The following is a 27,801-nucleotide window of genomic DNA, read 5'->3' on the forward strand; positions in this document are numbered from 1 at the left end:
TCTGTGACACCAAAATCTTTGTAAAAAAAAAAAAAGTCCTACATCTGAGGTTTTCAAGCTTCATGCTAAAAAGTCCAAATCTGATCTCCAGATAACATCAAAGTTGTACAACTTGCAGTGAGTAAATACCTTTAATTAAGTCTTCTTGCAGTTACAAGCAAAATAAATGATGTATTCTTTCAGAAATTGTTTGTGATCCTAAGGTGTTAAAAGTTTCACAGTGAAGTTTATTTAACACTCAATTTTTTTCATAATGACTTTCCATAACTAAGCTTTGAAGCTACAATTATGAATTGCTAGCGTTGAAGGAGGGGCTTTGGGTCTCTTCAGTGGCTCTCTTTTAAAGTGAATTGTAAAAGCTAAACTGAGACAAAGATTATGCCCAGAAAACCTCAGATTTCTAAGGTCTTATCCACAAATTACAAGTTTGAAATGGTTTATGTTTTTGAACCTCGAAATGAGTGATTCCATCTGTGTTTTATACATTGCAGAAATCAAAGTGTCCTAAAAAAAAATAAAGCATGAATGAACTTGCCATTTGGTTCTTGTTGCTACATAAAATGTATTTTTCCAGCACAAAAAAATTACTGACAAAGCTTAAATTGAAAGAATACTGCTTGATGCATCATCCTGTTGGACTTCAATAGTATTGCTATAACATGTTATAACAATCTGTGTGCTCTACTTAAGCGCAGATTTCAAAGGTCTGTGAACATCACAAACTTTATTGACTGCATCCTGCAGTCAGCGTCCATGATATATTTTACGGTACTTGCCAGCACAGAATAAATCTGGCAGTTTTTATCAGGACTGATTGGCTTTTTCTTTTTTTTTTTTTTTTTTTGGGAAACATAATCAAAGAAACCGCGTAAAATTGATTTTGCTGGTCTTACCTTCACAGCAGTCCTGCCACATCCGCAAGTCGATCTGAGGAACATCATCACAGCTTCCATATCCGTGGGGCAGGTCGGCCACTGCGAACACGTCCCGCTGCACCCGGGTGATGTTGTCTCCATTGTCACACACGACTCGAGCTAAGGACGCTTGCTTAAGCTGTGTCAGCTGTGCAGGAGTGAACACGCCTGGGTTTTCGTACCAGAACCTAATCGAGACCCAAAGACATGATGCGGCACATGACGAAAATAACGAAGAAAATTCTGGTCATATTTCTGTATGTCTGTGTGCGTGATGCTTCCTTACCGGTCTCCATCTCGGACACGCTTGAATTGCGTTGCGAGCAGACACATGAGGGTGGGACCCAATCTACTGCCAGGGACCAGATCTTCAGCCATCAGCGCTGGGAACAAGTCAATGTTGAGAGGCGTACCGTATAGCCTGTCATACAGGGAAAGCTGTCAGTGCAAAAAAAAAAAAAATACTGAAGCCACTCTCACCACATAATTAGGACATTTATGTGGATTCTGAGTTTAAAGGAATGTTTAAATCCTCACATGTTTTACAAAACTACAGATGCAGAGAAATCTGATGTTGTTGAATTGAAATACTCTGACCATTGAAAGGCCGCTCAGAAACTAAATATTTTATCTTGTACTAAGAAACTGCATTCAGTAAATGCACAATATACAAGTGGTGAGTGAAGACAACTCGGTTAACTGTTTGACCTGTTTATTTGTAAATTGTTACTATGGACCTTAAAGATAGTGTAAGTTGTGAGCTTTGTATTTATTTTTTTCAAACATTAGTGAAATTATGTTTAAATGGAGAGCTTTGCATCATTAGCTGCTCGTTCACACCCATCAACAACGTCATCTCTGGTCCCAGTATAGATATTATGTGGCTCTGGTATATATCATAATTATAATTTACCAAAAGATTATTTCTGAAAAAAATATTTAGTTTTGTTTGCCAATTCCTAACACTTTTGCTTTAAAAATAAAATTAATACAAACTTAACAAGTAGAAGAAGGGAAAAAAATAAAAAAATAAAAAATAGTCATGCTTTGTTTTTTTTTTTGTAATGCAAGAACCTACAAATATCTTCATTTCATTTTGCGATAGATTCCTAAACAAAAGCCAAACCATGTTCCTGTCACTCAGAAGCTCTCAGTCGATAAATATTCCAAATATAACATAGAATATACAACAATCACAAGCAGCAGTTAGTTCACAATTACCTTCGCAGTTTTTCTCTGACATCAGGGTTTTTGATTTCATTCTTCAGGTCATCAAACGTCTGAGCTGAGGTCAGGTTACAAAAGGTCCTGTAGTCATTATATGGTGGTATGCCATGATCCCTTCCTCTCTGAACATTCATGGCAGCCAGATCCAGTGCCACAGCATGGGCCATGGAAAATAACTTCTCCGTCAGCTCAGTGTTCAGCAGTTGGGAGGAAACGCGCATCTTGCCAGCAACACCAAACAGTCCGCGAAGCAGCGGGTCGATGCCTCCCTCATTTACGATGCGGAAAGGAGAGAAGAAGGCCCGGTGCAGTGAGATGTGACCCTGGGTGATGGGTTCGAAGTGCTCATTTAACCTGTAGAGTATTGGGTTGATGAGGGTATGTCCAAAGCGGAAAGCTGCTGTGGCGAACGAATTGAAGATGCCAGCGTTAACATTGGGGTCGTAACCGGCGTACGGCCCTAAAATCCTCATGCCTGCTTCACCGAGAATCTATAGGGAAGAAAAAAAAAAAACACAACTTTTCTTGTCAGTGTCAACTGACTGGTCACCAAGAAAATATGGAGATATCCATAAATGTGATAAAAATGTCAAAATAAAAGCTTAAGGTCAGAGCTGTTACCTTTGGTAACCAGTGATTGTAGGTGATGTGTTGCATCTGGGCCCCCACTATTTTTCTGGTCTCGTGGTAGATGGTGTCGCCGTCCCAGTGGGGATTCAGTCTCAGCAGTTCTGTAGCGATGCGGTTGTGCTCCCTGAACCACACAGTGTGCATAGCAGTCAAGGCAAGTTGTTCATTGGCACGGTGATCTCCAGCCAAGAAGCAAGGGATTGGACTCTCGTTCTCATCCCTCATGCACTCAGTAGGCGGTCCTGTGGCAAATGGAAGAAGTGCCTTCCCTGTTCGTTGTATGATGCCTTGACGAAGAAGCCCCCTGTGGCTGGCCGTGTCACGAATCTGCTCCGATTCGTGTCGTGAGCTGCCGTAGACATTGGAGGCGTCAATGTAGGAGGTGATCTGGTTGATCTGCTCTCTCGGATAAACGCTGTTCATGAGCAGAGACGTCATCCCGCTGCCGCACACTGGGCTGGAACGGACAAAGAACATGCAGCGAGCGCCGCTTCGCAGCTGCCGCTGGTCATTGGGTGGGAACTGAATTGGAAAGCACGGCGGGTCATTCGTGCAGACCTGAGCACACAGCTGGCCATCAGAAAACCGAGCCTGACTCAGGGCCACTACTGTGGAGTCCAAGTCGTGGTCCAGGAACTGACCCCACTGCATCAGCATGTGAGTGTAGCGACTATCAGGAGTGATGGTCTCCGTTCCGATCATTGTGGTGGACACCAGCCTAGGCAGGGGCAGTCGGTAACCGTTATGAACCCTGTCTGTGGTTCCTCTGGGCAGGTTGAAGCCGTTGTCGTAGACTGGCTTCAGGAGACGTTCAAACGCAGTGAGCGAGGCACCCCACATGGGGTGCTGCAGGTTGTTGCAGGTCCCATCATGGCTGCGGTACTTCTGGTGGAAGCAAATGTCTGAGCAGTTGTTGTTGCGGCGATGGGCTGTGCAGCCAGAGAGATTAGCAATCATTTCCAGAAAACGGGGCGATACCAGATCGTTGTAGCGAAATGCTGTAAAAACACACAAATAAATTCACTAAGGAGAGAGGCTAAATGCGTCCAAGCTCTGGGTGAGAGTTTCTTTATATATGGTGTTCCTGGACATTGTCTGTGTACTATGTGCACTTTTGTAAGAAAAATAGGAGAAACGGTATTGCTGACCTATAGGATGAGGTCAAAGTAAAGAAAAAATACTGTTTTGTTTCTGCTGAAATTATTGGATTAATTTAGTCTGGAGTCATCATCTTACACTTACAGCATTTAAAATGTATCTTGTATCATTACCATTTCCATAATGAGCTATTACCTCAATACTTTTCTGAAAGAAAATAATGAATATCTGCTTGCCCATGAAATGTATTACAAAAAAACCCCAAAACAAAAAAAAAAAGAGACATGCTTTGTTTTCACTGCATTTCATCTTTGACTCTGTTCTCTAAAATGTATTCCTCTCTTAGCCGGTTGTTTTTGTTGCCAGGCACACAACGCTGCTCCAGTTTTCCTTCACACTAACGAGAGAAGAGCAACAAAAATTTAAATATTTATGTGGTAAACAGTGAGTTACCGCCCTGCTCCGCCCAACTCTACCCCCACACACACACGTCTACACACAGGCCTAATTAAATGTGCAACGCATCATTTTAAACTTTGTCCAGTGCTCTGCAGTGATTACAGTTTTAAGTGTTTCACAGCATGTCAAGAGGCCAATAAACCAGTTTAAAGGCTGCTTGTCAACTGCTCCATAGTTACGACACTCTCTATAGGGGGAAATGGTAGACAGACGGAAAGCTGTGACAGAGTCGACTGTTGCTGACAATAACAAAAAGTCACAGTCAGGGGAGATGAGAAAATTGGGCTTAACACAAAATGAGACTAGATGGAAATGTCTTACTTGCCAAACACACAACTTCACTCCTTTGCAAAAGTTTGTATAGCTCTTGAATTCTTCTACGTTAGTCACGGTACAACACAAAACTTAATTGTGTTTTATGTCACTGACAACACAAGTAGAGCAAAGTGGAAGTGCATTTCAAATTTTTTTTTTTTTTTTTTTACAAAGAAAGTACTCTCTCTGGCATATAGAAACAACTTCTATGAAGCAGTGGTGAAGTTTGCAATCAGCCTTACCGGTACCGTTGGTGTCCACCATGAGACCCTGGTTGACGTGATTTTGGATGAGCAGGAGAGTCTGCTCAAAGATCTCCCCGGCACGGGCCTGCTCCACCGTGTAGGGATCACGTGGATATCGGAAAAGAGCAAGCAGCTCTCCTGGTGTACGAGGCTGACTGGAGAGATGAGTGGCACGAAGATTGTGGGGAAGGCAGGAGATGAGAAGCATATATTAAAATAACAAACAAAACAGACCAGGAAACGTATCTTCTCAAACTTTTGAGGTATCGGAGGCAGACAGAGTTTGCTCTAGTTTCTCCTTTGAAGCGTTTCAACAAGAGGAATCCAAACAGAACCTTGCATGCACATGTGAGTCGCTTCACACAGCTTATGAAAAGCCATTCATTGAGTTTCTGCAGTTTCCACTCACTAAAAAGTGGATATTGGCGTTTTTCTAAAATCTTTTGGAGCTCTTTTAGCTCAGTCCATCTTTGAAAAAACAACAAAAACAACAAAAACTGGGTGGCCCAAGATGGCGGCCCTAAAGTACCTTTGTATAGCAACAATTGCAAAACAGATACTCCTCACATCCTCCACCTGTGTTGCTGTGCAGCAAATGATGTGTATTCTGTACCCAGAATACCCAGGCATACACATAAGCATTGCCCTCCTGTCTGTATCTTCTCAGTCGTGTTGTTTAAATTCTAAAACATGGGTAAATTATTTGATAACTGAACAAATGAATTAAAAAAAAAAAAAATCAATCAATGGTTTAAGTTTTTGGGTAGCAGTGTGCACCACTGGTGAAATTACCAGGATCTGTCTTGTGTTTTCCAGCAACCTATGTTGTTGAGTCGGACGAAGAAGCAGCACTCGCTCCCCATCCCTGCAGGAATTCCTCTTTGTTTCCAGATGACTGACTCAGCCGAGGAGAAAGCTGCATCCTATTCTGTGATTGTGATTTAACAAAGCTGGAAATTCCCCCTCATCGCAACAGCAGCTATGGCTGTGCCGTGTACCGGTGTGCATTTATCATTTTCATGTGCGTATGCCTGGGTGGGCAGGAGTGTACGTGTGAGCATGCCAAGAAAAGCACAACTGCTAACCACATCATTCATCAGGATGGAAACTTCTAAAAGGTGAACTGAGGTCATCTCCACTCCTCACAGTGACAGACTTCAATGCCTTTGTTATCACCTTTTGACTCTAATAAGAGCTTCATACAGACCGGAGGGAAAAAGAATAAGAGACAAGTTCAAGTAGGACAAAGAAAAGCAATGAAATAGAAATTTATTTCTAGACAAATATTCCTTGTGGAGGCATTTGAGAGGTGAAAAACGCGACTCCTCATCCACAAAGCAACATTTAAGTCATCTGGGTGACTTGGGTTTAGTTTTACATGCTCAGTTTTTATGCGAAAAAGTCAAGTGCCAACATGAACTGGGGCAAAGTTTTATTTTACACCCCACAATCATGTCGGCCTGCATCATCTGACATATTGAGACATGTGATTTTATTTAACTATTTAAATATACTGCAACTCCTTATAGTGCAGCTGTTTAAAAAAATTTTTTTTGCTTGATTTACTACCTTAATATGTCACTATGATAACCTATAAAGCCTGGAGTTTTGAGGATCTGAAGACATTTGCCACATTTTCTTAGCACAACATCAATTAGCTTAGGCTAACACCTCTGACAGCCATGGTTTTGGGGCCCCAAGATGATTCATGAATCAGGGCACAGTTACAAGTCTTGATATTAATTTCAATCCCTTTGAAGCAACATAAAACATCTTTGAGTATCCTTGTGGCTTTTTAATATCCTGAGGAAAATAAATGTTTAAAAATGAGGTATCATAAAAAGAAAAATGAGCAGAACAAGCTGCGACATCTTTTTCACCCACGTTTATAACATTCCTCGATGTCTAAAGCACAGCTAAAAAGATTTTCATCTTTCAATAGCAACAAGTTCTAAGCTAACACTGCAATGACCAGAAAATGCTACTGTGCTGTCATGTTTTGATGGTGGGGGGTTACATTTTCTGAGATTCTTTGGATAAAATCCATGTGAGGGTGGAACTTTTGGCACATTAATATTACCTTCTGATATATTCTGAAATATCAATGACAATTACAGAAGAAAAAATCCTGAAAGCAGTTATTGCAAGAATTCCCAGGACATTTTCAATTGAAAATCAGGCGCTTTGATTGCCTTCTTAAAGGTGTTATACGTTAGGCTTAGAAAAAAAAAAAAAACTTGTAAAAATCAACCATAAGCCATATAGGGAACATGAAAATCATGTGTTCAAATCGTCCTGAACACATAATCTACATTGTGAGACATGTGGGTGGTAGCATTATGCTGTGGGGATGCATTTTTACAAGGGAGAGCTATTCAAAGTTGAGATGAGATAACCCTGAAGGACAGGAACCCTAAGCAAGCAGCCAGAACTTCAATAAAAAACACCAAAGTCCATGTTTAAGCTTACAAATATACAGCAAACTTTTCAGATTTGTACTTATTTATAATATTTGAAAACAATACATAGTTTTCACTCCTCTTCACTGTTTGCCCTTCTTTTTGTTGGTCTGTCACATAAAACCCTTATGCTCTGTCTTGAGTTTTGGGATTGTTAACATACCAGTATGGAAACAAGTAGTATGCATGTGTTTGTGTGACACTGTGTGTTGTAATATGTTTGCTGTGCGAGTTTATGTCCTACCCGTCAAAGAGACGTCTCCTTGTGGACTCAATTGCACTGTCCACAGTACGGATGGCCTGCTCTATGGATGTGCTCACAAATGTGTCTCCCTCTCGGCTGATAGCAGGCACTGACAGAAAAAGATTAACAAATCAGTGTAAAATTTAAAACAAAGAGACGAAAATATAACAAGAGTGTTTCTTTTGTCTTCTGGTTTCCTTCTTATAAACACATTTAGAAAGTAACTTTGACCGACAAAAACATAGTGCTGTTGACTTTAAAGCTTCAGATGTTTTTTTTTGTTGTTTTTTTTTCTCAACACCGTCACGCCTCCATGCCACTAAAAACCATTTCACTGTGAAGTGAAGACTGAGAGTCCAACAAAAACTGAGCACAGTGATTGACTTTATGGTTCACTAGCAAAGCACTGCAGTCTGACCTCAAGCATTACAGCAGGGAACACAGACACACACAGAACTGGTCTGGTCAGCAGTAGCCTGTGACCAGATTACTAAAATGCATGATTAAAGATCATTAACAGGAATTAATGCTGAGATTCTGTTTTTACTAAGATAAAAGTGTTTTTTTTTTTTTGTACCTGTGACTGTAAGCACCATTCGAGCAGCCTGGTATCCAATGGGGTTCCGGGCGACACATTCATAGCGTCCAGCATCTGCAGTGCCAACATCTTTCACCTCCAGGTAACCTTCTTCACTGATGTGGAACTTTCCGCTCTCTGTTATCTGAACACCATCCTAAAAGACACAGCAACTGAGAAGTTCAGGGATCTGAGAGCTCCAAAGTAAAATACATTCATAGTGTTAGGAGAAGTGGTGGTTTTTGTGTTAACGTCTTCCTTCTCTTGCTCCTGTCTTTTTTCTTTATATCTGCTGTTTGTGTGCCCCTCCCCTCCCCCTTTCTAATGCCCTGGGTAATTGTCAAGATGGCTATTATAAAAAAAACTGACACTGCTCGAGTCCAACCTCAATGTGCTGAGGGATGACTTTGCCCGAATTCAGTTGTGCTAACTAAGAAACTGTCTGAATAATTCTAACCTTGTTCCAGGTGAGGACCGGCCGCGGCTGGCCCCGAGCACTGCAGGGAATCTGCACATCCTGACCAGACTCCACAGTCAGGTCCCTTGGAGCATTTGTGAAAATAGGCGTTACTGAATAAGTTAAAACATACACACACACACACACGCAAGTTAATAATTTTGCACCAAAGCTCAACATAGAAAGTATATATACATATATACAGAGCATTTTGCAATGGACCACCACAAGGAAGAAAACAGGGTTTCACAGCCACAGGCCATATTAATTAAAGTTGTACTTTCGTTTTATTTATAACCATCCTTTGACACGTTATTCAACTTTATTTCAGGGTGATGTTCCAACAGATGGCTTCTGCATATCTGTGTTGAGGCAATCCTACAAATTTTTGTGTTTTCTTTAAATATAAGTAATACTTTTTTTTTTTTTTTCCAAGTTTCTCACCTCTTTGCTCTATGCTAAGCTGCACAGCGGTGCGGACCGTTCCCACCGTGCTCACCGCCTCACACTCGTACTGGCCCTCATCGTGTGCAGCAACCCGAGTGATGCGGAGCGTACCGGAGGCCAGGATGACGTGGCGGCGGTCCGAGGGAAGAGGACTTCCACCTCGAGTCCATATGATCAGTGGCGTTGGATAGCCGCTTGCCTCACAGGGGAAATCCACCGTATGACCCTCCAAGACTGATTGGTCCTGTGGCGTTACGGTGAACTGGGGGGACGCTGCATAAGAGAGAAGAATGGAGGAATTACAATATTCATGTTGTAGATATATAGTGTATAAATGTAACACCTTGTGGACTTATTTTATTTTATTTTTTACTGACTGATGCAAAACGTTTGATAATTCTTGAAAATCTGGTTCCCAGAGAACAGGGGAGAGATTGTGACTTTTGCACAAGGCTGTAAATCAGTGGGTCACTCACCACTGAAGACTGTAGAGCACTGTTAGTCTTTGTCATGGAGTACTGTCTAATTTTTCACAATCTAAACTATCTTCATCATCCCCCCTTTACTTCTCTCATATTTCAGCAAGAGAAAATGAAAAAAAAAAAACACACGTACACGCACATACACACACAGATGACATTTTGCACAAGCCTGACTCTAATTAGCTGAAACATATGACTCACTAAAACGAAAAGGACCCAACATTTCTGCAGCTGGGAATGTTTTTATTTGATTTGCAGAGCACAGCTGCACTCAAACTGTTAAGAGCTGATAGAAGCGTAATGAGAAAATCAAGATGTGAAATTCTGTGGTAATCCCCATGAGATTCACTTTCTCGCCTTACTGTTGATCTCTCAGCATTGTTTGGAGCTGCACAGCTGTCATACTGTGCCACCAGGATTGTGGTCCAACACACCGCCTAAAACACTGAGGAGCCATTATGCAGCATGTACTTTAAGCCATGTTAACAGCCATTACTACATGGAAAAACATGGTGTCATCTCAGGATTACAGGCTGCCACGCTTTCCTGTGTTATGTCAGGCCTGTAATTTCAGCTGCACACTCAATGAAATCATGTTCACAGGAGGCAATAAACCTCCGCTACACATAAAACTGAATGGCTTACTGCGATAAAAAAGCCATGCAAACATAGAAGGCATTGTAGTACTGAGCAATCAAGTCCATCACTTCAGCTGAGTTTGTTTTTTTAACCAGTACACAAACTTCTTAAGCCAACCGTAAAAAGACATGATTTCAATTGTGCACAGGCCTGTAGCTCACAATAGTTGAATTCATTTCTATGCCTCAAAACTGAGAAGTATCGGAAAAGCATGAAAGAGAAAAAGTGAGTACAAGACAGTCGAGAATGCAGCCAAAAGTTTCCAAAGAGTGATTGCATAATGTTTGGAACATCTAACCCAGGCATTAATGCATAACATAATGGCCAACTGAAGGGAAAGTAGCAACAACAGTATCCATCTTAAAATCCACCTTAAACTGTCATATAGTAAAGACTTTCATGAGGATTTATCGACGAGCAGGAGAAAGTCGGGAGAAATGCTCAGAGATCTAGCAAGATGGATTAAAAGTAACGGTATTCTGTGGTGAGCCTAGCCTAGTTTAGTGTTACAAAAACTAATTTCACAAAAAGATCAACCCACCCATTGTCAATATCTGCTTCTAATTGAAGCGTCACAGGGGAGCCAGTGCGTAATTTACAAAAACATGACTCATCAAGTTGGTCAGATTGAGGTAAACATTGTAATTTTTGTTCCTTTTTGACAAGCATAGGTGCCAGAGTGTGTTGCTCTGTTCACACTCAGGTTTAATCAACATTTTTTTTTCCAACAACTTTCACCAAAGGACTTTATCTTAGAAAACTTTGCCATAATTGTGCAAGCCTCGCATTTCTATGAATAATCACTCAATGTTTCACTTGTGTTTTAATTCCCCAAATGGTCTGTTTTCGCTAACTAAACTCTGTCAGTCAGACAGTTTAGCCCAAAATGGTATTTGGCCCTTAAAAGTCAATTCAAGGCAAATGGCTCCAGTCAATGGCCTATTGTTATTTCAACACATACTGAAAACATTTTGCTGCTACTACTGATTATTGAGGGAACCATGCAGGAGGAACGTTTGGATACATCAGTTACTGATTCACTTAATAAAGCAGGTAAACTTTAGAAAATTTTATTTACTTGTAGCAGAACTTTACTGCCTTTTAACTTATTATATTAAATAAACGTTTACGTCCTCTAATTCCACCCCAAAAGAGATTTTTTTTTCTTTTTTTTTATGAGAAAAGCTTAGGAGTACACTGACCAGGGCAAACAACAAATTAGCAATACATGGGATGCACCACTGCCAGCTTCCAAACACTCAGTGCTTAACTCTCCTCTTGACTGAAACAATAACATAGCAACAGCCTCATTAATGAAAACAATGTGCACTTCTGAAAGGTTTTTGCAACACTCTTTTAACACAAAACATATGATGTTATATAAAAATAACCCTTTTAGCTCCATGGGTGGTTTATGATCTTGTTGCCCAGATACTTCTTGTGCATTATGCTTGTCATCCATCCATTATTGTCGAGATGGGAGAAAAATTTGACAAAAACAGCCATTTTGTATTTTGTGGATACAAATGACTAAGATTCAGAAAGGAGATTAAGTAAACCAATGTATGACTTTTTTTTTTTTTACAACAAATTCTTTGAGAAGAGCCCCAGGCTTAGGGCCCCCATAAGCTCTTAGGCCCCTGGGCAAAAAAATGAGGGTTGGCATGAATCCAATCAGAATGTTCTGATGGAGGCATTTACATGACACACTTTTATTCAGATCGGCTGTTTATTCTGATTCATTACGTCAAAGTAAACATGGCTATCGACTGTGAATGGAACGTTTAACAGAACGACTCCTGGATCTGAATCAAAGTTTTGCCAAGACCCAGGCCCTGCACACCTTAGTGGTTAGTAGGTCAGTAGTGTGCTTGAGAGTGAAAGCTGCACCTCTGTTAGAGTCAATGAAATGTTTGATAAATCTCCGAGCAAACCAGATTTCTATTTTGCATGTACGCTGGTGATACGGCACTGTGCCGGAGTACTATGAGCCGTGGGAACATTACCATGCTATTCAGTGATCTGATCCCTTTAGTCTCTCACCTCTTTGCTCAATGTTCAGCTGCACAGTTGCACGCACTGTCCCCACTGGGCTCACTGCCTCACACACATACTGGCCCTCGTCATCGGTCGTAACACGAGTTATACGAAGGGTACCGGCAGGCAGAATTGCATGTCGTCGGTCAGAAGGCAGTACGTTTCCACCTCGAGTCCAGACAATCACTGGCTCTGGGTAACCGGTCGCCTCGCAGGGAATATCCACAGTGTTACCCTCCAAAACTGACTGGTCCTGTGGCGTGACGGTAAACTGGGGAGTCGCTGTTCAGAATAGGAGAAAAAAATAAGACAATAATATGACATTTTCATGCAGGTCATCTATTAACACAATTAAATCTTATCTATTAACACAAATAAGATTTTCCAAATATTTTTTTTTTTTTAATTTACAAAAATTACTTCTCTGTCAAGATGACCCAGCTATGTTGTGTTGAGATTGTGATGAATATCTGGAATGAATTCAAGTTTATCCCGTGTTTATTTTTGTACGTATTGGGATTGACTCTAATTAAATTTAGCTTAATTTTTGTGAGACTGATGAATGTTTTTATATGAATAACACAACAGAAAACATTTAGGATTTATATAGTAAAAAAACCAAAACATTTACACCAGTAGAAATCTAAATCTAAAAGCTTTACCTTGGACAATGATGCGTGCTGTAGCATGTATGGTATCCACATTATTGGAGGCGAAGCATGTGTATAGTCCTCCATCCTCTCGGACAACATTCTGGATGTACAGCCCCCCAGATGGAGTGATGTTGATGCGAGTGTCACTGGGCAACGGTGTGCGGTCACCCTTCGTCCACGTGACTCTGGGCTGTGGCTGACCGGTGGCGCTGCATTCCAGGGTCACGCTCTCACCCACCAGCACCTCCGTGTTCTGGGGTTGAATGACAAAACTTGGCCGGGCTGGAAGAACAAGAGAAGAGGGTGGAGGAAAGTTGAAATGAGGATCAAGATAACTTCTGCAAAGTTCATCAACATTAGAATATGTTTTCTTCTTTGCAGATGACACCATTTTGTTTTGTTAGGACAAAGTTTTTTCTGTTCCAAATGCTACAAAAATCAACAGAAATCCAAATTATGACAACCTGTTACTTCACAAAGCTAAATAGCAAGATAAATGTAGAACCAGACAGCTTTATAAATATTTGATCTAATATTGATATTGGAAATCATCGTGATATCAGCCACAATATGAGTATCAGATAATATTGGCCTGCATTGAGCTTGAACTTTAGTACAATTTTCAGATTACATCACTCGTCAGGGTTTAGGGTATCAATATCAAACATCTAAATTACTGCCAGAACTTAACTCCACAGTATGTCCAAAAAATAAAAAATAAAAAATCCAACAGAAGCAAAACAAAAACAAACTCAGTGTTCAAGTTTTGAAAGACAACATAAAACATTTTAAGCAACCAAAACAGAGTGATTTGTTGTTGGCAACAACTTTAAAAGTTCTAAAAAACCGTGTTGTAGCTCAGTTACAAAAACCACCTTTGTGTTCATTGACTCAAAACTGAAAACAGCTTGACCAATACCAAACAGTTTTCAGTGTTTATTGAAAGAAAATGCAGCGGATATGTGTCCTTGTTTGGTCAGTGATTACAGTGGAATGAAGAAAATATGTTTGCAGCAAGGGTTGTGTGGTTTACCATCACAGAGACAGGAAATGCACAACATCAGTTCTCAGAAACTTCTGATGGGCTCAGTTTCAACCAAAACATGCACAAAAATATTTACTTTTTTTGCTTTTTTTGAAAGACACTGTATTGTCTTTATCTATAGTTAAGAATTATTTAGAGATGCATCAATCAGACTTTTATAGGTAAGAAGATTTTAGATGCCTTACTTAAAAAACACAACAGGTAAATTTTTATAAAAATGTATTGATTGAATCCTAAGTATTGGCCCATGTGGACGACCTGCATTTTATGCAGCTTGTTAATCAAATCTGTTTTTCTTTTTTTTTCTTTTGCTTCCAAACCAAGCCTTCTTCACTTTTCATAATTACATTCACAGGACAGGGACAGTGGTTTCCAGTGTGTCTAGGTCATCTGACTTCATTGGCTCACTTTGCTCTTGATAAGAGAACAGAGAAGTGCTTGTTGTTGTTTTCTTATTACAATTTTCAAAATATGCCTCTGTTTTTTAAATTTTGTAACATAGCTAACCAGTATATGCTACAGTCAAATGAGCAACAAGTCATATCAAAGTAACCATGCCAACACTAACCAGATTTTCCAACACACACTCACATCCATGCATTATACTGTAGTTTGTCAAATGAGCCTGTATTCAACCTCTATGAGAGTGCGTGGGAAGCTGCATAATAACCTGGTAGAGAAAGGAAAGTATTGCACTTACAGGGGGCTCCAAAGTATCGAAGGGTGACCTCTGAAGTCTTGACTTCCCCGGCTACATTTTTGGCCATGCACTGGTAAACTCCCTGGTCAGTCTCTCTGGTGTCTTGAATCATCAGTGTCCCATCTTCCAGGAGGTTCAGACGATTGTCATCTCGCATATTTAAAGCATTGCTGCAAACAAAACAAAAAAGCAGGCAAATATTGTTTACTCTAAATGGATGGATGGTTTTATAGTGTATTTTCTGTCTTAGTAATATTATTTGATTTACAAAAATATTCCAAAAAATCTTTGTTATTCTCAGTGGAACAAAAGATAAAAGACACAGTTGAGGGAAGTAAACCATAGCAATAATATAATTGGTAAACGCAACATATAATATGTGTTAATTCTTTGATGTAAACATCTAAATAATCTGGTCATTGTCAATTTGCAGAGTTATTGACATTTAGTTTCAGTTGTACATTATTGTGCTAAACAAAGATGAAGCCATCACATGGCTCAAAGGTAGAACAACGTTTTCAGAGGCCATATTTTTCTTTGCGGCTGTCCTGAGTTTTATTCCCAACTCCAGGCTGTTCGTTGCATGACTCCTTTTTCTTGTCATCCTTCTGCCAAGCTAAAAGTGCAATAAAATCTTAGACAACATGTAGACAACAGAAAGGTTTGCGAGAAACAAACACCTCAAAATTCCAATTCACTAGGACAGACTACATTTTTCTTTAAAAAAAACAAAAAAAAGACATGCGGAATTGGTCTCAGTTTTCTTATTTCATCTTTTTAAGGTTTTGACCAATCTTACTTGTTCCTGAGCCAGATAATCTGAGGTTTGGGGTTTCCCTCAGCCCTACAGGTGAAGTAAACAGTGTTTCCTGATGTAACATCGACATCCCGGGGCTCTGAGGTGATCCTTGGTACCTCTGCAGTGAGAAAATTCAACAAGAAAAATGAATGACAATCAAACTATGACAATCCATGCTTTGATTTCACATTTCTGTAACCCTAATAATACAGTGATATACAGAAAAGTTGGCGTGGGTGCGTGCGTGCTGATATTCTGTGTTGGGGTTTTTTCATATATGTAAATCTGCAGTCCAGTCAAACATCTCTGCTTTAAGCTCTCCCATCTGAAGGACATTGTGCTCACAGTTGTGTGCAGCTCAGGTCTTTTCTCGCCATTTTCTACATTTGCTAAGGCTAATTCCTAAGTGCAGATTGACAAACCCAAATTGTTTGGAAACAGCCTCATAACCATCCGTAGGGTGAGGGGCAGGAACAACCGCATCCCCAAGATGATTGCTGTTATTGTGTCAACAGGAGATAATGTATCTCAAATTAGTTTTCCATAACAACAGATGGTAAACTTGTTTCTTACCACAACTGTACCGAGCCTCTGTTGAACCAGACCTGCTCTTACATCCATGTTGGAAGAGTCTCTAATCTAATTCAGAGGCCAAATTCCAGAAGTTTCCAACAGGATGTACTTCCTGTACTCGGTGGTGATCTAGATTAATGGTCACCACAAGCATGTGAAATCTAAGACACACAGAAGCAACAAACAGGAACAGTTCCCATGTCCCAAAGGGAGATTCAGCCTCCCACTTTCACAGAGTCTGCTCACCAATTCAGGTCAGAAGCAATTCCTCTGAGCAATTTCCTCCAAAGTTCTCACACAAGCAACTGCTGCGATGGCGACTGTTTTGCATCCACCAGCAGGTCAATCAGTGCAAACACCATAACATCTCAAGTCTAAGGGGATGAAAGTTGGACTCCAGCTCTTACTAGGCAGCATACCACCCTGCTTCCAGGGTCTGAAGTGGACCATGAAGGAAAAGACAGATGGAGAGAGGTGTAGAATGACTTTCACCATGTTTTCAGGAAGACATTCTTCTCCTGGATTTTAGGGAGTGGGAGGGCTACAGCAGGCAGGAGTGGGCACGTTAAGGCCATTAAAGTTAGTTTCTGTGATTAAACTGCGGTTAAGATACAGTTGCCTGGTTCAGACTGAGGGATTCAGAGGGAGCTGGAGAAAATACAGGTTTACAACAAGTGGATTTAGCTCTGGTGCCCGCAGGGAATCAGACTGATTATGGAATTATCTGCATTTTCTCTTCCACTTTTGTTGCAAAGAAGTGTGAATAAACTTACTGTTATTATCTCATCCAAAACAGACAAATTAGTGAACGGATCATTAACCATCCAATAGCTTGCCATACTTCCATTGCCAATTCTAGAAAGGACAGCACATCAAAAACGTGTAATATTCTGCACAATTAGCACTTGAAAAATACTCAACGCTGTGAGAGGTAATTCTCATCTTTGCTTAAGTTTGAGAATTAAAATCAAATAGAAAAGAAATGGTAGAGATTATTATTAAATAACTTCAATGCGCAATAAATTAGCAGCAGTATAAATAATTATTGCTTTTACGTAAAAGCAAAAAACATCCTTACTCAACAAATAATTTGACATTCCTTTTGTAAGTGTAAAACTTATGCTAGTTGATTGAAAGGTTCAAATAAAAGAGCTTTTCTAATGCCTAGACTGCAGTAGAACCAGGAGGACTTCTGTCACAAGTACGAATGCAGACGTTTCTCTATGTCAAGGGTTTCTACACATTTTCCAATTCAAAATGACTGACTACTTCAGACTTTAAATTATTACATATTTTTGATCTCTTTTAAAGCATTTTGGATATGTTTCCATTTCTTTCTTTGACAAACTAAAAAAGAAAACAACAACAAAAAAAACATAAGCACAGTCCATGTTGTTCCAAACTTCTCATGGCCTAGTAGGAACATTGCATACGTTTATTAATTCCAATATTTGTGTTGTAAACATCCTTTCTACTTAAGATGCAAAATAAGATAAACCCTTATCCCCTCTCACTGATAAAGTGAACATGCTTGTTGTTGCAGTGACCACAGATTTACATTTCCTCCAGCAGGGTAGATTTTTTTCCAGGAGCAAAACAGCTGCAGAGCTCAGACAAAGAACAGAAACATGCACCTGTGTGTACATTTGCAGTGTGTGGTTAGATTAAGCAGTTTATACATGACTCAACACATGTGCTGCTAGCAGGAAGGAAGGCTAAGCTGTTGTCTGTATGTTTTAACAATGACTTTATTAAATGCTAAAGAAAGACAAAAACAATTTGGATGGAAGTTGCAAGGAAACTTTGCATGAGAAGTTGAGTTAGCATAGACCCAATAACTTTCTGTGGAACAGTGTTATTTGGGCGCCACAGAGCAACAGCGCTTACATATACTGTAAATATTTTTTGCACAGTACACAGGAGAATATATCTGCTTGTGTACATGACTTCATTTACCAGATTAAATTTTTTTCTTCTCAGTTTCAAAATTAAACAAGCACTGTTGTACTGACTTCTATTGGCACTCTTTCTCTCCTACCTTTGGAAATCTAGATATTTTTATTTTTTTTATTTTGTAAAAATACACTAGATTTTTTGGTTGTACCATAAGAAAATGTCACAAAGTTCAAGGACTATGGATACTTTTCCCAGGTGCTATAAAATACCACTGAGGTGAAAACATTAATGCCACAAAGGGCTAAAAGCTGGTTTGAAGAAGCAACATGAAGACAAATCAAAATAAAGTGTTTAATTTTACCGCAGTTGAGCTCCTCAGCAGTGAGGGTGGCCACCGATCGGCCCTGGAGTCGACTGGGATGCTCGCAGGTAGCAGCAGCCTGGGCGTTTCCTGACTCGGCGTACTGCTTCAGCAGGTCGGCCAGCCACAACAGCTCACAGTCACAGCTTAAAGCGTTAGAGTCCAGCCGCCTGCAAACGTGGACACAGGCAAAGAGCAAATCACAAGACATAAAAGGGCCTAGGAGTTCTGTGTTCATTATTATCTCATTTCAGTTGAATTGTTTGCAGAAACTAATGCTGTTAGACCCTAATTATCAATAAAATCAGAACGGTTGAAGGTTATAAGATCATAATAGACTTCTTCAGCATGAGAGCAGCATGGATATTATGGACGAGCAATGGTCCGAGGGCCATTTTGGTTCATCATGAACCAAAACAATAAACTCCCCCCGGTCACTTCTGGTGAAGCAGGAGAACATCCCATCAACACCTATTGTTATTTTTTATTTAGGCTTCCGACAAAATTAAAAGTAAAATAAAATGGTTGAAGCTCATCAGTCATTATTTCTTCCTCATCTGAAGTTGTCAACTCGTGATAGTTGTTCCTCTATGTCTTGATCGTTGTGTTTACTACACAGTTGTAAATCACACATATGACAAAAACACCATGACATGTACTGCAGCAGGAGGGGTTTCATAGGAGCTTGTCTTTGAAGGATGTGGTTGAAAATGAACGTGACAGTGCATCGATAGTTTGACTTCGGCTTGACAATATATGCTACAGCCTGAAGTTTAGACCACTGTTAGAGCAGGCTGTTTGCCTGATTTCCAAACACGATGGGGCCCACTAGAAAAAAAAAAAAAAAAACTGGATCAGGCTGTTTGCCTGTTTAAAGGACAAGCAGACAGACCTATATAATTTAAGTTTAGGCCTAAATCGGGGTTATGCATGTCATTAATACTGACTGGAGTCTAAAGAGGTATATGATTAGCTTCAGGTATGTTGCTCAGCGGGACACAAAACCAAATGTTTTACTTCTACTGCATCGTAACCAATCAGGCTTCATAGACAGCACACAATCCAAAAAAATTTAAAAATTTAAAAATCAGAGTGGAAACCTTGTCGCCTTGTAAAAGGAAATCTGCTCATTCGGTTCAGGACTGTGTCGGTTTTACAGGTGTGGAAATAATAACATCACATGTGAAAATGCAGCCTGAGTAGTTTTTGATTTCAATCCAGCCACACATGCACCTCAGAGCTGTCGACCTGCGATCACATTAGCTGTGTAGCAGCAGCAGCAGCAGCGTTAAAAACACTCCTTTGTGACAGTTCATGAACTACAGTGTGTCTGGCACCACCAAATCCAGCTCAGTGCAAACAGTGGGGCCCACCAGAAAGAGACTGGGACGGATTGTTCTCACTGTGGGAACTGGTCTCACAGCCTGGACTCCTTTTCTGGTTCAGCTTTACTACAATGTGTCACCTAAAAAAAGATGCTTTACAATGCTTTAATGATTTTTCACAGTCTAATATTGTTTATGTGTTCCTATACAAAAAGCCAAAATCGCAGCAAAGTCAGTGTGATTAAGCAGGCTTTAACTCTCTTCTTGAACTCTCGTTCAAACATTAGAAGTAAATTTGTGAGAGGGAAAAGAGGAACAAGAAGATGTGTTTTTATTTAGGATTCTTTGCACTTACAATCGTTTCATGGACTGAAGATGAACGAAGGTTCCTGGGATGAGCTGTGTTATTCTGTTATTGTGCAAAAACCTGACAGGGAGACAGAAACGGGAAAATGAACACGTGACCAATAAAACAGGTAGTGTGGAGACAGGATGTTGTTTTTGGTGACTTAATTTTCCGTTTTTTAAAAGAGGACAAATATCATTGTCCTTCCAGATAATGGTGCAATAGCACATCTTTTTCCACTGTAGACACAACAAAGCATTTTCCTGTATATGCGAGACTTTTTGATCAATTTGCGACACATTTCTGTATCCTTCCTTCCAGGAAACTGATTCAAAGATCTTTCTTGTCTCTGCTTTGACTGTGTCCATGGAAATCTTCCCCAACAACGGCTAAACTACGCACCTGGGAATTCCTTCCTTCCCCTATTCCTCTTTTTGTCTTCCCTGCAGGTGTTCCATCTATTTTGCACAGACTCAAGACTGCAAGTGCAAATACAGCAGGTTTAAAAAAATGAAACAAGAACCTAACGTATCATTAAGTCTATGAGAGACAAAGAGAGGGAGGGAGCTTCAGAAAACCATGCTAATTATTGCAGCTAGCTAAATAAACAAAATCTTATAAACTTAGTCACAGTTATATAACAGTTTACTGCTTCATAAGAGCAGATTTTAACTGTATTGTGTCTGAACTAAAGATATTTTATTAATTTTGGCAAAAAAGGTGAGACAGAGTGCACCTACAGTCGTTCCAACTTCGGCAGATGGCTGAAGGATTCCGGTTCCAAAGAATCGATGCTGTTGAAGTGCAGGTAGCTGAAACAGAACAAAATGTACAAATAGGTATTTCAGTTTTCATGATTATGAAACGTTACATTGTTCTATGGAATTGAATGGGTGGGGGCAGGGTGTGGACAGGTTGGGGTTTGGACAATAGTGTGTCAGAAATAACTATGGAGAAAACGGCACTGTGGATCTTGGCAGACTGCAGGATTCTACATGTTGGCATTCATGACATATTTAAGTTTAAAATTTAAGGGTGCAGTTTTAAATTCAAGGAAGTACATGTGGAACATTTTCAAGCGAAAATCACTGAAGTATGCCATTTATGCAAGGATTCTGACAAACACTTGAGATGAGGTCAAAGCAACTAATTCTGGGGGCTTTCTATTTGGATTTAAATAGTTATGCTCAGCACCCAGTTGCTTTAAATGTTATTGGTAAAGGGGAACTACTTTTTTCATTAGATTACAGAACCCTATTTCTTCTCACCCTAAAGCAACTCAAGTGCCTTTTTAGCAAACTCCAGCTATGGTTAGGGAAAAGGTTTATTATCACCACTGCATTCATACCCGTCAGATGAGTCATGCAGACAAATGAGTAAATTCATAATTATGTCTAATTTCAGTCAGTTCAGTAGTATAAAGCAGTGATCAATAAAGCACTAGAATCATGTCTTATATAAACAGGATGCAAGAGAAAAAAGATCAAGGCATTTTTGTTTTGCATATTACAAACACAAACGGCAGCTAAGGGGACTTTACATGACAAACAGTTGCGAGTTATTTCATATGATATGAAATCCAATTTGACCAAATTCTATTAAAATCTGCCCTGATCACCTAATACAATCCAATAATAACATCAGATCATTGGATTCAGATCCAATATCACACAGCCCAGTTTGTCCCAATGAAAATGGAATAGAGTCAAATTCAGTTCATTTGTATGCTAGTTAGTAAAATCTGATCTACTTAAAAACATATGTAGAAAAGGGGAAAAAAGGGTTTTGTTTGGAGAACTACAATATACTAAAATCAGCATTGCATTTGCATTTTCTCAGATTGGAGACACAAAATACAAATGCAGAAAAAAATCCGACAGGTGGATAAAAATAATCAATAAGGTTTCAAATTGGGTTTGCTTTCACCTGAGAGTCAACACTAATGCAGCGGTAAAACAAACTAAGACAACAAAGAACCTTTTAAACGTCAGAGATCAGAGAGTAAAACAATGATGAATTTCTCTTAGGCCTAACTCATCAGTGGCTATAAATCATATGGTTAGGCTGATACAAACCAGAGCCACTGCATTTACTGACAGAAACTCAGACATGAGGCTTAGACACTCATGAATCACAGGAGGATCATCGACCACTGATTTGGGATTTTCCTCAGTCAGAACAATGACACAATGGAATTTCATGCCTTGGCATCTGTTTTAATAGAATTACTGGGATTTACAACTTGCCACCAACACATAAAGCATTCTTTTATTGGGGGGACATTCAGCCCAGCTGCTTGGTCTGACAATGATAATGAATTTTACCACATAGATTATTTGTTGTTGATTGAGTTAAGAAAGAGGACAGCACATAAAAAAAATTGTCGTTAAGATGACCCACTAAAATATATATATTGCATTATACTAAGTTAAATTTGTTTGCGACTAAATTAAAAGGATTACTGTGTTTTACTGCAAATATAATAAAAACAAATTCATCTTCTGTTTTGTCTCAAACCTTTGTGGGGGTTAAAATTTATTCATTCATGCATTTTGCGTCTCAAAACAGTAATCAGTCATCAGGTGTGGTGAATTAATTTGAACTCAGCTATCCAAGGGGATTTAAAGCTCAATCATGATTTCACATTGTAGCCAAACATTGGGCCAAGTTGGTTAGGATGTGTTTTTATTATTATTATTATTAATGCATGTAGTCACAATTCATACTGAAACATTAATAAAAACATACAATCTTGGGTTCCCACTGACTGCAGACAACATAAAAAGTGAATAAAATATAAGATTTATAATGTTTTTCCAAGCAACATCCCAGTTTGAACTTCTTTTCTTTTACAGCAGGAATCAAGCATTAGGGTCCAAGGGTCTCCAAATCCCCAAATTATAGAGATCCACCGATCCGATATTAACAACCGTATCGGTCCCGACACTGAAAGAACTTCTAGATCGAGTATGGTGACAATATGCCTGAGCTGTTTTTCAGTATCGGATCCGTATCGGACAATACTGAGTCTCAGATATCTGTATTAGTATCAAAAGAGAAAAAAGTGGATTGGTGCATCGCTACAAGACTGTGCAATGTTCAGTACTTATGGGAAACAGTTGAACTTTAACACACAAACAAAGCACACATTATGCACAATTATCTAGAAAACACACACACACACACACACACACACCTACGCACACACACACACACACACACACAAGATTACAGCAAATCTTAGGGGAGGTGTGATTTTTGCAGCAAGAAGACAGACGTAGGTCAAAGCTTTGTTCTACTGTACTCCTGGCTGCAGCACAACACTGCAACATGTTAAGTTTTAAAGCTTCAATGGTGTCGGGGCAAAGCTGCCATGATCACCATGCGACTCATGCAGAGGGAGTCAAAGTGGGTCACAGCGCAGCAGACAAAGGTCAGGTGCACAAACGGCATGCATAGTGGCAACAAAAAGGGGAAAAGGGCCGTCGCATGTAGCAGCATGATGCCCATCTACTACCTAAGAAGTAAAGAGCATGCTTTGATTTATGCACTGTACGACTCATAAGCATGTCAGCTTTGCCAGGCTTTGGGATTTCTTTACAGAGATCCTCAGGAGAAGGGAGAGAGGTCAAGCCATGTACAAATGGGTAGAAGAAGGCAGAACGCTGCGAGCAAATAGAAAAGGTGAATGAAGAACTCGGTCACTTACAGTTGCTCAAGAGAGACAAGGCCCTTAAATGCTTGTCTGTCAATTGATTGGATTTCATTCTTGTACAAATAGCTGAAAGGAGAGATAATCAGTGACATTAGTAACACTCACACATCTTAATTTTCCCTAATTATAGAGAAAAAGCACAGAGTCCTATAGCATTTTATAAAAAAAATAACTTAATTTGACCCCAAAAAATTAAATAGAGCAACTTTCACAATGTTTTTTGCTCCTGGTGATGAATTAAAAACCTACAAACAAATTCATCTAACTCAATGTTTTCTGCTTACGACATAAAAGCCAAACATGCAAAGCATGCAACTAAAGAATAAAGGGATATCGTAAAAGGTGAATGTCCAAGAGCTGTCCATTGTAGTTGTTGACCAATTGCTTATTTTTCTTGCTTGCAAATTAATACAACAAACATTTAAGGTATATATTATATAGACATTTCAATGTGTTTCATTAAACAGCAACTTATTTGCTCAGTATCAATCACCTTCCACAAGAATAGTTTGAAGTGAAAACTCAATAGTCTCCGAGTTGCTCAACAGGCTCACTCAGAATAAGTAGTAAGTTGCTTTATCCACACCACAAGAAAACCATCTGCTGTCTTTTCAGTGATCTAAATTGTTACCGAAATATCAAAAACAAATACAAATGTGGGAAATGATCAAAGTAATAAAAAAAAAAAACATAACAAATTTCCGTGGGTGAAATGTTTGCTGCAAGTCCCATGAAGTAATGTACAACAGGCTGGAATCATAAACGCAATGTTCAGGATCACCAGGCGCCCCCGAAAAGCAAATCACCCTCCTCATGTGTGTTATTCTTCCACAACACATGTCAAAGAAATGTGAGCCTAGAAAAGCAATAGCTTCCAGCTGTGCATCCTTTCATCTCCCATCACACACTTCATGATTTTAACCTGGGACGTAATGAGAAATCCAGATCTCCACCAGAACAAGAATTAAAGAAAAAAAAAAAATACATTAAAACAAGAAGATTACAAAAATGCTGAGTTCTTTTATAGAACAGGAAACCACCAGGACAATCTGAGCTAAACTTTGGTTGAACAGAATCGCTCTGTAATTAAAATCAAACAACATAGTGAAATAGAGACATAATAGCAAGATAAAGGACCACTGTGTCATGTTTTTGAATGAGTCAGCTGCAAATTATCCCAAAGTTCATAAATCTGAGATAGACATTGGGAATTGTGAAAATGCCTGTCATTCAAGCAGCAGCCACAGTGCCACCCAGACTGCAGCGCCATTGGTTAGTTTAACCTTCTGTGGGTAGACTAAATAGCAAGATGTCCATTTTGGATTAAATGAGCCATTTTTTTTGTGATTTAACCTTACAACTTTGAAAAGCACTTAAAACCACGTTTACTGTCTGTCCAGCACATTCAACAGATTTCAACCATATTGTTTAGACCAATAAATAAACAACATCTGCAAATCTAACTTCAAACTACATCCATGAATAAAGAAAATAGACAGACTGAACTTAAAGTGTGATGAGACACTTTAACGTCAAAACCTAAAGTTACCCAGAAATAGTAAGAATACAAAGATACTTAGTGTGAAAAATGGCCTTGCATGTCATTCAATTAATCTGCCTTTCCATCGCCTTTGACCCTTAAACCCTTTCCCTCTTTGTTACAGGTAAACTTAAACAACTAATGCATTAACTGAAAGCGTGTTGCTCAAAGAGATCAGATTGAAATGTCCGGAGAATGTTTCAACAACTCTGATGAAATTTGTTCCTTCACCAACATTAAATCAGAAGGCAAATTATCTTTCACACAATTGTTCCATCAGTAAAGTAATTGTTTTCAAAATGTTATTTTTGAGATGTTTAATTTTTCATTTTCAATTGTTTTTAGATGATATATTTTGATGAACTACAAAAACATAACCATCCAAGCATGGATGCAAACACAACACACTGCTGCAATGTGTGGCTTTTAAAGTTCTACATCTATGGGGGAAAAAAAGAGAAAACTTTTTGATTCTCTAATGAGAAACAGCATCTGTTGAAGAAAACAATCGGCAAGCTCTTCGCATGTTTACATCAGTCTGATCTGTTTATTGAGCTGGTTCTTACAGAGAAAAGAAAGCTCACCATTAAGCTTTAACTGGATTGCAGATGAATCAGAGAAAGCTACACTGTGCTTCGAAGAAAGTGAAGAGGTTAGATGGGAACTTGCAGCTTTAAGCTCTGACTAGCAGGAAGATGTAACCTTCAACAATCATTAAGGTTCCTGCAGCAGTACAGTCCTCAGATCAGCTGTGTTTTGATGGGGTGGGGCTCCCTAATTAAAAGTGACTAAAACAGCTGCAGGATTTAATTACAAACATGAGGGAGAACCGTAAGGAATCTGTAGTCTCTTGATTGGAATCCAGTGGAGAGGAAAAAAAAAAAGCTGAATTGCTCTTGTCTCGAGCCTCTTGTTTGTTCCTACCTGCTGTGAAGATGGACTCAAACATTTTCGGGAGACAGTAATAACATCTAATTTCAGTTGTTTTAGGTCAAATGGACTGAACCATGGTGTGATTGCAGACCTAAATGTGGTCTGCTTTGGAGCCAAAACAAAAAAAAAATATCAGTTTTGCAAAAAAACAGAATATTTTCACTTTTACTATTGTTGTTTCTTTAATTTCACAGATTTAACAATAAGTCCATAAAATTTGTATTTTATCTAGCTAGTTTGGCGGTAATCCAAAGTATTATCTTTACCTCCCTTTGACAGGACAATACTATTAAGTGTTACCTAAAGATATCCTTTAAAAAAACACAAGCTGAAATCTTCTTAGAGGACCTTAACTGAAAATTTTAAAATAAAAAAACCCCCAAAGAACGTCGACTCCAATTAAAAACATTCTGTTCTTGACCTTTGCTTTGGAATTGTTTTGATTAAGAGAAACTTTACTTATTCGTTCACGTCAATGGAAACAGACTAAGTGGGGGACAAACTTTGTCCTCTGAAGTCCTTTTCATCTTGGTAAATAACTCAGCTTGCACTGAGCAGTAAACAGGCACAGCCACTTGGTTCCAGTAAAAGTCTCCCACCAGAGTCAGAGCACTTTTCTGCACACTGCTAAATCAAATAACTAACTTGTACAGAGTTCTAAGTGTTTTCAGTGAAACACACCCAAAAAGAAGTAACAACTAGTTCTTGTTACTAAAAAGCTGATGCATGACTCAGATCAACTTTTCGGGAATACGGTCATATTTAGCAAATTAGAATAAGTGAGGCGTATTTGTCAGGTTAAATTACTCCAAATAGCTACCTCTAGATCTTAATAATACTATTTATTAGGCACACATTTTTGGTTTAAAATGTTTTCAATCGGTCTTTTGTAATATTCTAATGTTAAATGTTGGGTTTTCATCAGCTCTAGGTGGAAAATCACAAGTAACATAAAACATAACACATACAAATGCCTAAAAATAACAGTTTGTGTGTAATTCATCCATTAAATTGGTTTGACTTGAGTGAATTGAGTTACTGGAATAAATGGACTTTCAATGCTACTCTAATCAACTGAATATGACCACATAGTTGACACACAGAGATCTGTGTCCAGATGGAAATGCATTAGTCGATTTATGAAGAGTGATAACAGCATTGTGTTGATTTCCTACAGTAAGCTTTCAATACTATTTTATATTAGTAGCAGTTGCAAAGTCACACATTCTACTTGGGTGAAAGTGCAGTGGCTGCACCACACGATTTTACAAATATCCTAAAGCAAAGACAACTTAATTTAGGGCTTGCATTTTAAACTCTCATCAACATCTTAGGCTAGTGATCATCACAATTAGCACTGCTAAACTGCTAACCTTAAACAGCAATCTATGTGTGGTAACGAGAAAAACTAGAATTTTCTTTGGTATTTTCAAATGTCTGCTAACACACAAAGAAAAGTCAGGTACAAAACAAGAAACAGTAGAAGTACAAAATGGCTATAAGGTCTAGCTTTCTGTTGTAGCAGCTAAAGTGAGTAGCTATTTCAGTTTTAAGTAGGATGTTACATTATTAGCGCTTCCTTGATATTAATGTATAATTTGTATTCAAGATCAGATTAGGCTACATATAAAGAAAAATAGAGTTAGTGAAATTAACAATAAAATCTGTGGCCAGAATGCTTATAA

General features: G+C 39.1%; 1 protein-coding gene across 1 annotated transcript in view; it reads right to left on the reverse strand.

The window, feature by feature from the left end:
- The window catches only part of pxdn (peroxidasin), a 45,521-nt gene that overhangs the window by 5,910 nt on the left and 11,810 nt on the right, over nucleotides 1-27,801 (reverse strand). The window contains exons 4-20 of the mRNA XM_015005787.2: nucleotides 23,638-23,709; nucleotides 20,669-20,740; nucleotides 19,938-20,009; nucleotides 18,258-18,427; nucleotides 15,428-15,545; nucleotides 14,629-14,798; nucleotides 12,893-13,165; nucleotides 12,237-12,512; nucleotides 9,070-9,345; nucleotides 8,626-8,738; nucleotides 8,169-8,325; nucleotides 7,592-7,700; nucleotides 4,886-5,043; nucleotides 2,763-3,769; nucleotides 2,136-2,632; nucleotides 1,201-1,335; nucleotides 894-1,102 (exon numbers count right to left, since the gene is read on the reverse strand). Of these exons, the coding sequence (XP_014861273.2) occupies nucleotides 894-1,102; nucleotides 1,201-1,335; nucleotides 2,136-2,632; nucleotides 2,763-3,769; nucleotides 4,886-5,043; nucleotides 7,592-7,700; nucleotides 8,169-8,325; nucleotides 8,626-8,738; nucleotides 9,070-9,345; nucleotides 12,237-12,512; nucleotides 12,893-13,165; nucleotides 14,629-14,798; nucleotides 15,428-15,545; nucleotides 18,258-18,427; nucleotides 19,938-20,009; nucleotides 20,669-20,740; nucleotides 23,638-23,709 (3,884 nt within the window). The remainder of the gene's footprint in view (nucleotides 1-893; nucleotides 1,103-1,200; nucleotides 1,336-2,135; nucleotides 2,633-2,762; nucleotides 3,770-4,885; nucleotides 5,044-7,591; nucleotides 7,701-8,168; nucleotides 8,326-8,625; nucleotides 8,739-9,069; nucleotides 9,346-12,236; nucleotides 12,513-12,892; nucleotides 13,166-14,628; nucleotides 14,799-15,427; nucleotides 15,546-18,257; nucleotides 18,428-19,937; nucleotides 20,010-20,668; nucleotides 20,741-23,637; nucleotides 23,710-27,801) is intronic.

The sequence above is a fragment of the Poecilia mexicana genome, unplaced genomic scaffold (genome assembly GCF_051168715.1).
Source record: "Poecilia mexicana isolate PSO_F unplaced genomic scaffold, ASM5116871v1 scaffold_22, whole genome shotgun sequence".
In the NCBI taxonomy this organism is placed as follows: domain Eukaryota; kingdom Metazoa; phylum Chordata; class Actinopteri; order Cyprinodontiformes; family Poeciliidae; genus Poecilia; species Poecilia mexicana.